The sequence below is a fragment of the Astatotilapia calliptera genome, chromosome 13 (genome assembly GCF_964374335.1).
Source record: "Astatotilapia calliptera chromosome 13, fAstCal68.1, whole genome shotgun sequence".
NCBI lineage: Eukaryota > Metazoa > Chordata > Actinopteri > Cichliformes > Cichlidae > Astatotilapia > Astatotilapia calliptera.
The window spans coordinates 25,337,350-25,355,036 of record NC_137434.1 but is presented as its reverse complement, the minus strand read 5'-3'; the positions used below and the strand labels follow the sequence as shown (position 1 = coordinate 25,355,036).

The 17,687-nt window shown below is 41.3% G+C and overlaps 1 protein-coding gene across 1 annotated transcript in view; it reads left to right on the top strand.

The window, feature by feature from the left end:
• The window catches only part of meis1b (Meis homeobox 1 b), a 76,320-nt gene that overhangs the window by 12,963 nt on the left and 45,670 nt on the right, over nt 1-17,687 (top strand). The window contains exon 7 of the mRNA XM_026189899.2: nt 2,106-2,217. Within this exon, the coding sequence (XP_026045684.1) occupies nt 2,106-2,217 (112 nt within the window). The remainder of the gene's footprint in view (nt 1-2,105; nt 2,218-17,687) is intronic.

The window sequence follows — 17,687 nt, the reverse complement described above, 5'->3', positions numbered from 1 at the left end:
GCTTCACTTTTGAAAAAAAATGGCAAAAGCCGGAGTTAAGTTTTTTCTCGCTGAGCATGTGGTCTGGATTACCTCACTTCTGATGTTCTCTGGAGTTAACTTGGTCATGCACGGGTGTTTCATTTTTCAATGTTCTACGGTCGGCAAAAAAGAATTTGTAAGAGGTGGAGAAGGGATCTTTTTGGTATCTTATCCCTGTTAAAATCAGCGTTTATCTAACCAGTCGCCATCCTAGTCATGCCTTTGTGCAGTGACTCCCCTCTTTATTGCAAAGCCTCAAAGCCTAATTTGGAAAACAACAATTATATTGTCCATGTAAGCACTGGAATATAATTTCATAGCCCAGGAACATCAAAAGAGCTTTAACAGACCCCAAATGTGTTGAATTTGCTGACTTTTCTTTTCTTTTCTGTTATTCTATTCCTTCTATATTTTGTTTAAAACAAACCTGAGTCATGAATTAGTGTCTGCCTTTTTATAATGCTAAACTCAACTTGAAACCCTCTTGCTGCGGCAGAGCCAATTGTAGTGTCCCAATTGAAACCAGTTGTTCCCCAGTGTGCTCCTCTCGTCTCCTTCCTTGCTTCCTCCGTGTGGGTTTCTATCAGTCATTTCGTCGCAAAGCCCTAAAAGCGTGATGCAAACACCACATTGCCCCTTGATATCTCCTTCATTTGATTTCACCGAGCAAAGATAGGCTCATGCAGGCGGTAGAGGAGGCTCGATAAGTGTTTGTCTGCGTGTGTTTTGTTTGTTGCGTTGTTTTTTTGTGATAGCAAACTGTGTGTGATAACACATTAGATTCCATTTCCTTCTATTCTGAAGTCTCTTTCTCTCCTGTCCTCAGCGCTAATGTTGCTTTTCAGAGGCACTCAGAGATAAGAAGTAACATCTGGTTTAGTTTCAATAGTATGCAGCAGCTTTGTATGGGGCAGGGTGAGATTTCTGTGTTTTCTTTGCAGGCTGTATGCAGAGTGTATGTCTGTTTGTAAGCATCGGACCTGTATATATGGGAGAAAACTTGACTCCTCTATTTTTTGTCTGCCTGCATCTGTGGACAATATTGTGTGTGTGTGTGTGTGTGTGTGTGTGTGTGTGTGTGTGTGTGTGTGTGTGTGTGTGTGTGTGTGTGTGTGTGTGTGTGTGTGACTTCGGTTTTTACTTCTTTCTGGGCCATTAGCTCTCTACCATCCAGTGTGCAGCTGACACTCATCTGGCCTAAGACACACGCACAAATAACTATATATAAATAAAACCCTGTCTCCTGAGTCTCTCTGTCTAGTCAGCTGCTTGTGTTTTGATGACACAAACTAGTAAGAGTAAAATGAATCTTAGTCTGCTGTCAGTCAAGTTTATCTATTTTAAAAAAAAAACGTATAGAAAAAGGAATGCGTTTTTATACTTTTGCGTTGCTTAGACTTTTTCATTTCTTTAAAATCAGCCTTAGTTTGGTTTGTCATGCAATACTTTTGTTTCTATTTTTTTTTTTGCTCAACTGTGGGAAACTTTAGCTTATTTGATTATGTCCCAGTCTTGGCTCTGCTGCCTCAGATGAAGTTTAATTCAACATTAGTGGGACTGGTCATCCATTTTTCCCCCCTTTCCCTTTTGGACAAAAGGGAGGAATTATACTTATGTAGCAATACTTTGAGTTATTTACCTCGCGCTCTCTCTCTCCCTCTTTCTCCACTCTGCTCGGATGACATCACTCCCTGGCGCTTGCTGAAGCCTATCTTAAGTTGTAGCTGTTTTGTATTTTCATCTGCTAGTGGTTTGAGCCAAATGGAGGCAGCCGCAGATTGCATGCCTCAGAAAGCTGGGAACTAATACAACATGTTCACTTTCTATTTGTTTGAGCTTTTCTCTTTATCAAGCCCCAATAATCCTTATTCCATAAGACTGTTGCAGGGCCTCACACACACTGGATGACTGGGCTGAGAGTTGGCAGAGATTGATTTCATTTGAGTTTGACTGGCTCTCTTGAATGTAATGGACATTACATCTAGACCAGAGCTTTCAAAAGATGATAATGAAATTTTAAATCAGTGAAAGTTGAGTATTCGATTAGCTGATTAACCTTTCGATTTTGTCTCTCCTTTTCTCAGACGTCCTGGAACAGAGATCACGATGACACGGCGTCCACGCGCTCTGGAGGCACGCCGGGACCATCCAGCGGGGGACACACATCGCACAGTGGTGACAACAGCAGCGAACAAGGTAAGAGATCATGTGACAGAGGACAGGGGCACCGTTTATGTGTTGACCAAGATGCAGAGTATATTATACGACATCCGTCAGAGAAAACTTTATTATGTGTGAGGACGAAGTGAGAGAGGCTGATTCAGAGTATTTGGAAAGGGGATTGGTTTTTGCAACAGAACTCACAGAGGGGTCAGAGGTCACGGTCAAGTATGTGAAAGCTCCTCTGGGATCTAGTAGGGACTTTTCATTTTGCATAGGAACACATAAACAGTGTAGACATATTTTGGTAGATAGTCTTTACCTGAGTGCAGCAACTTTTTTGTTTTTGCTTTACGCTCCTCTCTTTGGGAATTCATGCACTTGAAAGTGTTTAGAGAGTGTAAAATCCCCCACATTAATAACTTGTTAAAATAACTTATGCTGTGAAGCTTGAGACCTTTATTAGAGGTTACTTATATTTACAACAGTCTTTGGATTCATGCCGCTTCTATTCTGAACTAATCTGGAAGAATATTGCATGTAAAACATCATAATTTAATCCTATTTTTTTTATTGTTATTGTGCATACACTTCCAATACATACTCTCCCTTCCACTGGACAAATCTGCCAGAGTTGGATATCTACATGCAATCAGAAAATATGTGTGTGCCTCTGAGTGTGTTAAAGAGGCTGTGAGAGAGAGGCAGCAGTGGGAAAATGGTGGCGGTGGGAAGGCGCTGCAAACAAACTGTAGTCAAAAAAGCAACTTCATATATTATTGAAGGCGATGTCAAGGCGAGCAGTTTGCAGGGTTGCCAGTGCCAGGAGGCAGAGCCTGGGTGGGAGCAGAGAGCGCCGCCATGCCTTCCACTCCAACGAGCAGCCATTTATATAGTCAACACACACACACACACACACACACACACACACACACACACACACACACACACACACACACACACACACACACACACACACACATACTCTGTCTCTCTTTGTCTCAGTCTGTCTCACACTTGGTCTTGTTGTCTCTCCTTTTTTTATTTTTTTTTAATTCGGGCACATTTTCTGTCTTGTATATGTATGCGCTTGACTCTCCCTCTTCAGTAATGCTCAGGACTGAGAGGTCAGACACGAGTTGAGACAAAATTGAAATAATATGGAGGAGGAGACCAAATTGATACAATAAGAGTGAAATTACAGTAAAACGGGGGAAGACAAAGAGATATTGTGGAAATGTGTGTGCACTCCTCTGCCTGTGATGAGTAATGGTCTGGGGCAACCAGGCAAGATCTGATTGGTCGCTCTAATGAGTGTGCTCTGTGCAGAGTTTGGGCTCCTGCTTCTGTGGCCTTTGCCCTCTATTGACCAAACTGACACTTCATTTTTCACATCTTTCCAATTATAGACCCGCTCCTTATGTCTGCCCACCTTCTCCGACTCTCTCGCATCACCCTCTATCTCTTCATATCTGTTTCCCCAACTCCTTTTCCAGGCTGTTGCAGATTTTTGTTTGTTATTAAAGTAATTACAGAGTATAATGCAGGGTGTGTTGTGTGTGTGAGAATGTGTATGTGCTTCAGCAAAATGAATGATGTGCTTTGATTCGTCCAAGTGTTGCACAATGGCAGCTAAACATCATGCATGTATATGTGTATGAGGCCGTCAAACATGATTGCTAGCATTTTATTTATTCTATTTAACCAGGAGGTGCAATAAGACACATCAAACTGTATAAAACTCCATCAAGGTTTGGTGGAGAGGCTCTTGGAAAAAGTGGAGGCTGTTACAGCATGTGATTCTAGTTTTAGCCCATTGGCATTTCAAGAATGGAAACTTCTTTCCTCAGAAAAAACCTCCAGAGGTTGATGGTGCAAAGTGCTATTATGATATATAGTTTTTAAAGCAGAGTGATGTCACACATCCATGTGAATAAATACATATAAAATTGCACAATAGCTAAGTATGACTGTGCCAGCCTTTTTAATGTGTTTAGTTGTTGTTGTTTTTTTCCTTGTTACAACTTGTCAGTCTTGTTTTTGCTTGTTTGAAGTGAAAGCACTCCTATATGTCCTTTCAGGAATACTTATAATCAATTGTTTGAGATTCGAGGCACAATCAAGTTCTACTGTTTAGTTGGAGAACTCGTAGGGACGATAACATGTCTGCATTCATTTGGACATGTTGTGCATTTTTACTTCATTTGTATTTTTTATCCAGGTAACGTTTAACCAGCTCTAATAATGTCTTTTCAAAGCTGACAACTCTCCTGCTATGTGCCCGTATATGTAAGTCCACATGTATGTAGCACACACACAGTGGTGAGCATTAGAATGCAGTGACAACAGTAAATACTGGAGGACATCTTGGACCAGTTTCAGGTTTATATGGGTTAAGAGCTATCAGTGCCACGTCATATTGGCTCTGGCAAATTCTGTGTCAGTCACTTGGTAATCCCAGTAAGCTGGTTATTTATCTGTTTGGCACTTTACTCACTCTCTCTCCCCAACAGCTTCACCCCCCCTCTCTCTTTCATCTCAACATCCTCCCTCTCTTCTCCAGTTTTCCCTTGTCTCCCACCTACTCTCCTGTCTCTCTTTCATTTTACTGTCAGTCGGTTTCTCTCTCCCTCCTTGTGTATCCTTATGTTTTTCTCTCTCTCCTCCCTCTTTTTTTCTTCCTTGCCTCCCACTCGCTCTAAAACACCACCTTTGTTTATCCTTCTTCTTTCCCGTTCTCTCACCTCTCTTTGTTCCTTTGGCGCTCTAATTCTTCCCCATCATTCCCTCTTACATTTTTCACAGCTCTGTTTTCCCTCTGTGTTGTACATTTTGCAATGCTTTTTGCTTATCTTTTCTTCTGTTGCTATTTCTTTCTCCGTGAATAATACAATTTTTCAGATTTTTACACTCATTTATTCAATCTGCCCCATTTCTCAATTTTCACTTTATTTCCACTTCCTTTTGCACCTTTCTTTAACCTTTTTTCTTCCTTTTCTCTTTGATCACTTCTTTGTTTCTCTGTTATTTCTGATCCCTTTCCTTTACCTTTTCCTCCTTTCTACCTTTTACAGATTGCTTTCTCACTGACCTTTCTCTCTCATGTCTCTTTCTTCCCCACTGCCTGTAGAGCTGCACAGCTAATGGCCATCTTTCTCTTCTTTGCTCATTCCCTCCATTTTCATTTCATCTATCCTTCAACTCACCTCCTTTACTCCATTTCTTTCAAGTACATCAGTCCATGTCCTCACACTTTCTATACCTCCTTTAGCACTCAATCTTTGTATAATTCCTTGTATCTGGTCTTCTTATCGTCTACCCCACGTTCATCTCTTCTTAATCCTCCTCCTATAGTGGAGCAAAAGAGCGATGCTGTTTGAGTTTGAGGGCCTTTAACTAGTGAACTCTCCTCTCTCTCTTTTTTTCTGAGGCTATTCCTGTGACAAACACATGCTTCACTCTTTCCTCTTTTCTTAAGGGTTCACTGGCCACTGGTATAAAAATTTCTCTCTATCCGGAAGTGTACTCGTTCCCAGATTCAACAGTGTAAGACTCATGAGAAGGGATTTGCATTATATAAAGTTGGTGTTCACCATGTGAATCTTGTTGAATTCATTTGTGGGAAAAATATTTTTCACAAAGCAAATTAAATGATAATTATATAATGTACTTTTAATAATAAGCTAGTTAATAATAACTCTTAAACCAGCAGATGTTTTGCAGTGCTCTCAGTGCCACAGTGACAATGTGAAAAAAACAACCCTTTTTTATTTTTGCGTGTGGTGACAATGCTCACATGCTGCGTTCTTAGTTATGGTGTTTGTGCTTTGACCACAATGCCGATGGTATTTTTTAGCACTAAATTCCATTGGCAGTTTAAAAAAAAAATGGAGGGAGGATCACATTTGCTTCACATATGTCATTAAAATCAGTCCTGGGTGTCTCCTTTCTCCCTAAAGAGCAGACAAAGAAGAAAGCCTCTTATTTTTCTCCTCCCTTTCTCTGGGATGTCTTTGTAAACATCCAGCAAGCATCGACAAGTAGAGTCGGAGAGCGACCCTGTAGTTAATTAGTCCCGCTCTATTAGCCCAGCTGTTTGCTCGCTAGTTCCTACCAACAGGCTCCTTTGTTTAATACCCAGAAGCCCTCTGGAGAAGCTTTTCTGCAGCCTTGGATCTTGCTTTTCTGTGAAAAGTATAATGCTCGAAGGGCAGAGGAAAACCTAGCAGATCATATATGCCTGCGATGGAGGGGTGTCCCTCATGGACATGAGCGGGCCTTCTCATTTTCTCCCAGTATAAAATACTCCTCTTTGCCTGTGTGAATTTGTGAGGACACCCCTTGGCTTCTCTGAGGGTCTGGCGTGCAAAGGAAACAGAATAACATTCAGGCACTGAATTGGGCAGCTGCAGCGATGTGGTATGTGAGTTCAGCAGAGGAGCGGAGCAAAGTGTTTGCTCTGTTTTTGAAAGCTACAGGGTTTCCTTCTCTGCTTGTCAGAAACATCCAGGGAGTGAGGCGATGACTGGTGATATTAGATATGTATCACCAATTACCCAGACCGTTTGTAAAGAGTACAGTGTGCCGCGCCAAGACAAATAGCTCCCTGTAAGGCTATGTGTTGGTGTCTGCATGCATTTTATGTGTCTGAGTAGTAGTCTGAGATTTAGGGATGTTGTGTGATGCCTAGCTCTTTTTTTTTTTTTTTAAATTGGCTTGTATATTTGGAATAATTTAATTTATGCTCATATTATTCTGTGTAACCAACCGAAAGTCTGTAAAACCAAGTCTAAAATGTTTTCATAGTCCAATAAACCAGTTCATCTATTTTGCACACGCTGATGTTTAAACTAATGTTTCTAGTTTTCACTTTAAAATTCCTGTATGCTTATTGTACATTATGATTAGATAGATGTCATCTTTGTGAAGACTGCGAGTACTGACGAAGGCAACATTTGCCCAGTCCCAGCTGGGATTAGCCTGGTGAAGGATGTGGCATTTGGCCTACCACTTCTTGAGGATGTGGCTCTAAAAACATTTGGATAGTCAACTTCGCTGGTTTGATATGTATTTGAATGAATAGATCATCCTTGCATTCGCTGTTAATCACTGCGTATAACCTCCAGTGGCCGCAAATTCCCATTGATCAATGTGGAATATTCCTGTTGTTGTGATCCATTCATTTATCCATTTATTCACTCTCCAATCTCTGTGCCCTCCAACAAGGTCAGGCCACACAGGAGCTGCTGCTTTCTGTTGTCTCATTGGGCAGTCTTCAGTCCTGGGGTGGGCAAACAGGGACATAGACAGAGGTGCCAGGCAATCAGCAGCCTGCTCTCCTCGTCCAATCATTCAGCTTCACGTGGTGCCCTCAGAGTCACTGATTAATTGGTCCGATTGTCCAGTAGACTGGAAGAGAGAACTCTGTGTGTCTGTGTGAAATAATCCCCTCCCCGACTTTCTTTTCTCTTCCAGGAGTTCATAAATGCACTTTTCTTTTCAATTTTTTGTTGCAATAATGAGCTAAAGACTAATAACTGAGGGAATCAGATGCACTTTAATAAATAAGTCCTGGAAGGCAGTTACAGTGTATTTACAACACAGGCCCACAGTGATTTTATTCATTCATGCAAAATTTGTAGATTATTCATAACAATATTAAAGAACTTATAGACATACCTTAAAAAAAACTGTATTTCATTTTGTGAATGCATATATTGTCTAGACATTGTCTAGACGTTATCGAGGAAGATCCTAGGTCCGGTAATTGTCTTACTGGTGTCCAGCTTTACCGGTAATCTGTTTAAATGTGAGGCTCTGTGGGTAGATAAAAGGTTTGTGGCTCCCTTGATTAGACTGTAGTCCGTATTACTGGAGGTGTGTAAGTACAGTAGCTGGCAGACATAAACAGGATTCAGTCTTTGATATCTTCAGAGCGTGAACACAGGGAAAAGAGGAGAAGATGAAAGTGGAAGAAAAAGACAGCGAGGAACAGAAACGGAGCAAAACGAGAGAGTGCGATGAGGAGGAAGGGAGAGATTCTCAGGGTGAATGCTGGGAAACCATCTCGATGCTTTGTTGTGTGAAAAAGAGGGGCAGAACAGTTACCCCTGATTAGTGTGTTAAATGATGCAGAGTGCTGTTTGGGAGTCTATTGAGGAAAATATGCCACTGCTAGCAAATAAAATCTTCAGTCAGTCCAGAGGTGAAAAAGTTTTGGCCGTGCCACCTTAAGCTTGTCTTTGTCCTATAGGAGGTTAAAGGAAAGTGTGCAAGCATGTGCTAACGCGTCAAAAAGAGTTTCATATCTACAGGGTCACATGAGCTTAAAGTTTCTGTTTAATAAAATTAATGCATGGAAGACTTCTATAAAGGGTAATTGCATCACAGAACACCTTGGGGAAACATCCTTCAACAACTGAGTGTTGCTGGTCGCTATGTTTATTCAGTCTAAACTGGATTACTGCATTATAAACATTATTATCTGTGGTTACCTGGGAAAAGAGATGTTTGGCCTCTTGGTGTTCAATCACAACCTTCCTCTCTCGGATTCACAGAGATCTTTACAGCCTTGCTATATCTCAGTGGCTGATGCGTCGGCCAACATGTTATGACTCGCTTTGCAGAAAATGATAGCCCTTGATGGCTTTTTATTGCCTCATAGGCAATAAGAAAACTCAGAGTGGCCGGAGTTTTCCCCCCCTCAAAAAGAGGAAATTGTATCAGGTTCCCACAGTGAGAGGCCAGTTTGCTTTTAGGATTAGGGCTGGTGTCACACAGCCGCTGAGTTTGTGAGGAAGCAAGGGTCTGAGGTATAGGTAAACAAAGTCGTCTCCTCCCCTCTGCATCGTTTCACACGTGAAATGATCGTCTACTTTGTCAGTCAGCTTCGCTATCTTTGTTTTATTGGCACAAATGTGTCTCGTGTGTAATAAAGTAATTGTTATAAAACCTTTTCTGATAAGATGTCAGAACCTTTTTGACTCCTTGACTCTGGGAATTGTGTGCTGTGTGTTTCTGAGTGTTGGTTTCATATTTGTACATACTGATTTTTTTTCTACCACTGCTTCTGTCTTATTTAATGGAGACTTAACTTAAAGAAACAGAAGAGAAGAAATAGTTCTCTTTGTCTGAATCTCAGCCTGTCTGTTGGTTACATATGACCATGTTTGCATGACCAAAGAAATGCAAAGTCTAGAGACCATCACAATATGTCTTTCACAATTTACATGAAATACATATTCATAAGTGCATAAGTGCACTTGCATGCACACCAACTAGCTTCTCTTTCCCTTCACTCCATTGGCTGTTATGTGCCTTCACTCAGTCTTTGTGCTAGTTCAGGATGTGGTCTGCTTAAGTCTTTAAAATGACATGAGACAAAAAGTGCTCACTTAATGCGTTGCTTTTATTTATTTTAAAGTTGCCTGTGTTGCATTTTATCTCTCTCATTTCACAGACAAATGCACTTAGGTCAGATCATGTAGTTTGCTGTCGTTTCAAGAGAGAAAAGGGTTCTACTTCATTTGTTCCACAGAGGGAGTGCAAGCGGGAGGGAAATGTATCTTTAGCTCCCATGTTATAATTGTGGCACACTAATGATGTAGACACATTCTCACTGTCTGTTTACAGGAAAGGCTCTTCTTTAATTTGTGACTGGCGTGAATGCCAAATGCTTATATCTAATTACTGGTATTTGCTAAAAGATACTATTTACTCACCCCTCTTTGCCTTGTATGTGTCTCTTGTGTGTCAGGGTGGGGAGATTATGATAAGAAAAGTTAAATATATAAAAGAGGAAGACTGGAATATTTTTTCTGTGGGTAGGAAATTAAATTCATATAAGAGAGAGATTTTTCACACATGCCTCAAGTTTTCAGACTTAAATCGTTTTGAATCAGCACCCATAAATTCAAGAATTTGTTTGAAAAGTGTCAATTGAGAACTCCTTTTGGGTTTATTTTTTGCAAAGCACCATAATTTGCACAATTGTAGTATCACTGTTCCTTAAAGATGCCACTTTGGTTAAATTGATATCTTTCTTTCTTTTCTCTCGCTATCTGTCTATATATAGAAAATGTGTGTGTATATATCCCCTTTCATGTTTGATTTGCAAACCTAAACTGGTGGAAATGTGGCAATGCACTTGTCATGCAAATGAATGGGGAAAAAGTTAAAGCACGCTCATGCACGTGTGTCTGTGTGTTTCTGTGCATGTGTAGGGGAAACTAGTGAATCTAAATGGTGACAAAATAAATTTCTTTACGTTGTGCATTCCTTACAGTTTTCTGTTTTCAGTTCAGATCAAAATTGCATTAAATCATACAGAGACCCACAAACACAGCAGATTCAGGACCAAACGCACACCAACAAGCTCTTAGGAGCAAGAGCATGCCTCGGTTCTTAATCGTGGTTCACAGAGAGTCTGACAGTAAAATCACAGCAACTCATCGCTTATGTGTCACAACACATTATATCTGGCCCAGAAAACGACCTTAAACTCTCTCTGCTTCAGTCTTCCTCTCCCTGCTAACTCTTTCTGCCTCCTCTTCCTACTCTTCCCACACCTCCTCTTCACTTGAAAAAGAGCTGAGCTCAGGGCCCAGGAGGCCTCTGATCAGATAGATGTTAACTTTTCAGGGAAAACCCTGATAGCAGACTGGAAGACCACAGAATTTAGTCATCTCTGCCAGTAGACGCCAGGAGTCAACGGCCAACTGAGTTTTTGTGAGCATTTTATTTTTGTAAGTATTGGAGGAAAAGCTACAAGTAACATCTCCTTTTTATTTATTTTTTATTTTTTTGTATGTCAGACACGTAGTTTGAGCATTCACTTGGGCAGAATTATAGAATGGGAGTGAAGGAAAAAAGCAAGGAGAGGCAACGCAAAGCAAAAGGTTATCAACACTTTGTTCAAAGGAGAATCATTGTTTAACTCCTTGGCACACACAAAAACACAGTAATGGGCAACACTCACATGAACAGAGCACATTATTTATTTAAGCTTTTGATAAAGAGATTAGCCCCATCATCCCATGCTCTTAAGCTAGCCAAGGGGTCCATGTTCAGGAAATCCTGGCTTTCCTGACACACAGGCTTACGGGGGAATCTTGATCAAGTAACGTTTATATGATAACAATGCATTTCATGTGGGTATGTTTAGTATGATTTAGTCTTTGAATTTGGAGTGATTAGTCGAAATAGTATTAGGAGCTAAAAGGGAGTGGTGAAAGACAGGCAGAGAGGGGAACAGGAGGTTGGCTAGAGAGCGAAAAAGAAGGCAGAGGATGCGAAGTACTTGTGCCAACTGAGCATTTTGTTTTCCTTTATTATTAGCCCCATCACAGTGGTTAGAGTCCAGCTTAAAGCTACAAACAGTGAAGTGCTAATTTTAGCCTCCAAAGAGGATAAGGATAACTAGCTTGCTGCCAGTATGCCATATGTTCCCCTGCCGAATACATTGTGTCAGGAATATTTTCACCCCACACCCGCACACCATTTCCCTAAAACACATTTCTAAACAAACACAAGTGCATATTCGATGTTTCAGCATTCATGAAGTTTGGAGCTTCGCTTTTAAAAGACTTAACAAACGATCAAAACACTTTAACATAAACAAGTTGTTTTAATTACAGTTGATATCTTTGTAAGAATAGAAATATATGACAAACTGTAATATTCACAAGGGAAACGGTTATTTTGGCATCAGTCAGCTTTCTTCCCCCCCCCCCCCCCCATTAGCATAGCTTCCTGCTGCAAGGTAACATGTGGCCTCCACTGTAATCTTCTGCAACTTGGCTTATATACTCACTTGCCAATATGAGGCCTGTAGAAGAATAAAAATGAGCCTCTCTCCATCAACACACATTCATATGTTCACATGTAAATGCAACTCTCTATTATTCCCTCGCTCTCTGCCTCAAATTGAAATAATTCAATTTATGGACAGTTCCAGACCTCCCTGGCTAAGACCATTATGCATGAAGCTCACCCCCCCTTTTCTAACAAAAGAAGGGGAGAATTTACCAGCCGGCTCTCCCAACAACACCCACACAAAGCCAATTTCATGCCAGGGAAACACCAGTGAAGCGCCATTTGTGGTCACAACCTGCTTCCCTGTGGAGGTTCTTTATTATTAGATATAGGTCGATGCTACCTTAATTTCTGTTGAGGCTCATTTTGTAACCTTCATATGACACATGCAATGCTTCTATCAAACCTGTATCCACACAAACATTCACTCATTTGGAAGTGGAAAAGTGACTAAAATCACCATATTGTATGGTCACAGATTTGATTACTGTGTCTTTTTGCCACAGTATTTCCTGCTGTAGTTATATTGAACACCTACAATTTAAATTATTTGTTCAACTTTTGGCGATAATTGTGTTTAAGAGCATAAAGGTGTGAAATGCCATGGCTGAGGTGGCATGCTGTGAGTCCAGGTAATCTGGCATGTGGGAAGCTGGAAGTATAGAATGAGAGAGCTAGGCCAAAGCTTGACCCAAGGCTGACCTAGACCAAACATGCTGCCCCCAGAGACCTCCTCCCCTTGGTCCCTTTGACATGTATACCTGCTGTAGGGATTTGAGTGAGAGATAAAGACCTCAGCAAGCTTTTCTAAGAGTTTAGAGACAGAAGGAGGAAAGAGAAGGCTAGATAACAAATAGTTGTAGAGCAGCACAAGAGCAGCAGGGTGGGCTGAAGGGAAACTCGGGGGTTTACTTAGTGTGTTTGCAAAGCAACACAAAGCATCCCACTTGTGGTACACACACTTGTGAACACATACATTTAGACGTAACCCAATCGTCCCTTCCTACTCCAAACTGGTGAAACTCAAAGAGATGAGCAGGAGTTGGGGCAAAGATTCTTAGTAGTGATAACCTTTAGAGCAAAAGCATGAATGGTGGTGTTAAACACACAAACTGCCAATATATTGTACACATTAGCTCCCAAGGGCTCTCCCAGGTCTTTGTTCCTCTGAGATACTCTTAAGCAACAAAGAGGTCATACTTTTACAGGAAGTCACCCCCAGAGAGAGCTGCCTCTTTCAGGAAATGACTTGGTGGGACTGTGCGGCGAGAGTGCCAGCATCCACGGGGGGCATATCACTCCTGTCCACATGGGCCCATGCTCCACAGGAAGTAGGCGGCTGTAAACCCACTCACTTCCTCTTCCTCTGTCCCTGTCCCAGAAGTCTTATCAGGGCTGTGTATGGGTCGCCTGATAGGACTACAAATCCCCCACATCCCCATAGCACCACATCCTTTCCCTATCAAGGACATGACAAGAAGTAGGAAGTGAGGATGTAACATTCCTTTATAGAAAGAATCTGCAATGCATTTTTTTAAAATTTATTATTATTTTTTTTTATGTAGGAGTGATTAAGAGGGCATCCTATCATTAAAAAAGTCATACACTCAATCTCTCCTACTCCTTTTGCCCTGTTTACTCATAAAAAATAAGCTAAAATCCGAAATAGATCCTAAATAATTTAAATAGAGTAGGTTGTAGCTCGGATAATAAGTTATCCTGTTTTCAAAACCACCCCTTCAGTAACCTGAGCTTGTGGGCGAAGAGCATATTATACTCCCTCATAATACTGAAACCGTCTGTTATTCCAAAAAAAAAAAAAAAAACCCTCCCTGGAAGCTAATGCGCTATTATTAGCACTTACCACCGCAGGGTTAGCGTGCCTGTATTATCTAACTACATGCAGTTTGGCTGGTGCTGATAGGTTAGCATGAGTGGGAAAATCCATGTGTATTAAAAGCGTTTATCAGAGGCTGTGTCATTCAGATAGTTACCATGTGGAAAAATGCAGACGCAAACAAGTGCTAAACACGGAAGTCTGAATAAATAAACTGAGAAGCTTCAGTTTGGTTAGTTGAACTGTACCCTGATCATAAAGACAAGATTAAAGACAGAACACGCTAGTTGTTGGTGCTGAAATTATATATTTCCAGACTGATGGCTTGAAGTTAAACAAGTTAGCCCTGCAGTAAGATATAATTTTGCAAAATGTAGCTTTTTTTATAAAATATAATTTGAAAGGATGTATTTTCTGGAAAGTCATGTTGGCTAAAAATTACACCTTGATACTACAGCTTAGTAGAGAACTCTTGAAAGAAAGATGCAGTTACTGTCACTTTGAGTTTATTGAAAGGATATTTTGATGGTTTAATAGCAGACTTTAGTGAGTACAGGTTTTCTCCTGCAGAATATATATACATTTACTGAGTTTAAGTCCACAACAAAGTCCAATGGGATGTTTTTCCTTGAGATTAGCTAAAGGTTCCTTCTCTTTGTCCCGCACATACATTGAAGGACTTTTGAACGCCCTTCAGCACATCAGCTGACTTTTGGAAAGGACTGCCGTGCCATTGTGCTGTTAAGTGCTCTTCGCTTTTGTTATAGTCCTTGTCCTCTCTACAATCCCTTCCCCCCTTCCCCTCCTCTCTCATAGTCCATTTGACTCTCCCCTTTTCTCTCTAGCTGTTCACTGTGAGCTGAGTTTGACTGAAGCTCGGTGAGTCGAAGGTGTCAAAAGCCACGTGAGAGGCAGTGAAACAATTGGAAGTGAGTGTTAAGAGTGAGAAAGAAGAAAAAGAGGCAAAATTTCAGGAATGTTACCCTTTTGTGTGTTTGTGTGTGGGTTTTTGAGGACTTCTCTTCCCCGACTTGAATGCGGACCCCCCTTACAAGTGCCCCCATTTGAACCGAGTCTGGCCTTCTATCTCTAGGTTAGGGGGAAAAAAAGAGAAAACTTCAGCACAAAGGCAAGAAGGGAAAAATCAATAGTTACACAGCAAAAGTGCTCGACATGAAAGGGTGAATTCATCGCCCTACACTTTCATTTTAGCTTGTACCGTCTGTCTCTTTCTCACTCATTCTTTCTTCCTCAACTGATCTGGAAGTGGGAATAAAAAGCAGTCGGTGTGTGCGTAGACGTGTGTTCCTGTGCGTGGAGGCATACTGCAGTTTAATGTCGTGTCGCTGCCCTGTGCTTGAGGCAGTTTCCAGCGTGTCGGGCAGCCTGTGGTGATGACCCTGTACGGGAAAATGGCACAGAGAGAGCAGTCACATTTACACTGACATTTTTGCCATCACCTATGGCTATGTCAACAGGCCTGATCCCTCCTTCCCCCCCAATAGCCAACAGTGGGTGGGTCTCAGCTATAACACAGAAGCACAGGAACACTTTCACAGAGAGTATGACCATTAACAAAGGTCTAATATTCAGTATATTAGAAAAGGTTTATCATTTGGCCTATAAAACGCCATAAAACTGCGAGAAATACCCAACACAGTTGCCTAATTTGAAATAAACATTGTTTTTGTGCACCGACCAAACCTTGTCTTTCTGTCTAACTTTACATTTTCAATTCCATCAGTAGACATGCTAACATGAAACACGTGAGAAGGCGAGCATGAATGGAAACTTACATTCCGTATGATTACCAATAATGCAACACTCCAGTAAAAAGCCACATGAACCTCCACAGACTTGAGGTTTAAACAGTTTTAATTAACTGATTACTCTGATAACTGCTCTGTGCTGCTTTATTCGTTGTTGTTAAACACATTCCCTGTCTCTGACTTACTGATACCCTCCTCATTGGATCACCGCAGTCGAAATAATTGCAGCAAACCTGGCTCGGAATCTCACAACAATAAGTCTCTAGTGTGTTTTAATTACAAATCACCCTTGTGAATGAATCACTAGTTACTGTCATTATTGAATCTGTCAGTGCTGATCCACAAAACTGTCATCATTCAAAGTAACTGGCTTTGTAATTGCAAAGCACTCATTATTTACTGTAATTACTTCAATGGAAATGTCTTTAATTGCAGGAAGCAATTACTTAGCCCACTCCCTTTTATTTACCTGGAAAGCCTGATTTTTTTTTTATAGTTTGTAATAATGGCAACTTTTTTTGTCTGCCTAATCTAATAAGGCCTTATATTAAGTTGGTGAATGTTCTGTACAGATTAATACATGCTTCAGAGTGCTATGATCGAGATTCAATTACTGGACTTTAAAGCAAAGACCCCAAAACAGTAGTCTCTCTGGCAAAAGCAGAAGGGAAGTCTAGACTAGCCATATTGTTTTGTCGACAGCGCATGTCATTATCCGCAGAATAGTCATGGGGATTTCTCTCCGTCTCTCCTCCTCCTCGGGAATAAAAGGGAGGCGAAGCAGCATTGGTCACAGAGAGTGTTTTGTACTGAAGTGTGTGTGTGTGTGTTAGTTTAGAATACTTCAGTGGTCATTATTGGAAAGATGCCTCATGATAGATCATAGGAAATGGGTGCATGTGAGTATGTTCAAGTATGTGTGCGGTAAAGGGAGAGATGCTTTTGAAAATGTGCCCCTAATTGCGTCGCGAGGAATTCCTGCATGTTCAGAATATCTGGAGGTGGGAGGGGCCCTTCAGAGCCATGCAAAGGGAACCCCCCACTGCCTGCAAGCCCCCCTGTACTCCCCCTTCCTCACGTCTAGAGCTTATGAATGGCCTGAATACAATAAACGCTGCTTTTTTTCTTTTTCTCCCTCCCTCTTGCAAGCCCTTCTTTACCCCTCTGAGGATTTCTGGGAATGTAACGTATGTGTATTTGTGTGAGTGTCTTGTGTGTGAGTGCTAGAGAGAAAACGAGTGAGGGCACTATTGTGAATGTACATCAAGAGTGTCTGCACTTTGTGTGTGTGTGTTTCATGTTTGGAGTTTGTGTATGTATGTATGAATTTCTCATCTGCCAGTACGAAATGTGTGGATCCCATGTGGAACAGGATATCAGGTCCCTGAGGCCTGGGCCTTGCCTGGGTAACCAACCCAGGGTCATGTGAGCTTTCTGGGGTGTGAAACTCTAGGACTGGTCTATGAGAGATCAGCTTCAGGTCACTCACACTTTCAGCAAAAGACACTCTCTCCTGCAAGCAATAGCCCTTAGACTAAATGCAGTGTCATAAACTCAAAAACCTGTCTCCACTCCTTTTCTTCTCAGTCCATCCACAGCCTATAAAACCTAGCAAAAACATCACACAGTATGTTCCAAAAACGTTTCGCCATCTGTGAATCATTCCTCGCACAGGATCCCACTCATGACATCTGGCACAAAGCTAATATTCATAACCCTTCTCATCTCAACGGTGCTTCTACGAAGAAAAAATAAATTATTAGAAAGCTAAATGTCATAATTATCTTGCAATGCGCTAGAAGCGACACGTCTGACAGTACTGCTATTCGCAGATGAATGACTGGTGAGTCTGTGGCTGTTAATTTGCCAGGCAGCAGAAAAGTGGCTGACACCTCTGAATGGCACGTGTGCCCGTGCACAGGGGGCAGCTAGTACCAGTGTCTGTCCTATGCTGAGAGATGGTTTATAATCAGATCATAACAGATTAGCCTAGATACTGTTTGATAATGTCACGGTATGCCTTGAGACAGATGTAGAGGAGCGATAAAGACACAAAAGAGGGAAGTAAAGAAACTGAGAAGTGGAAG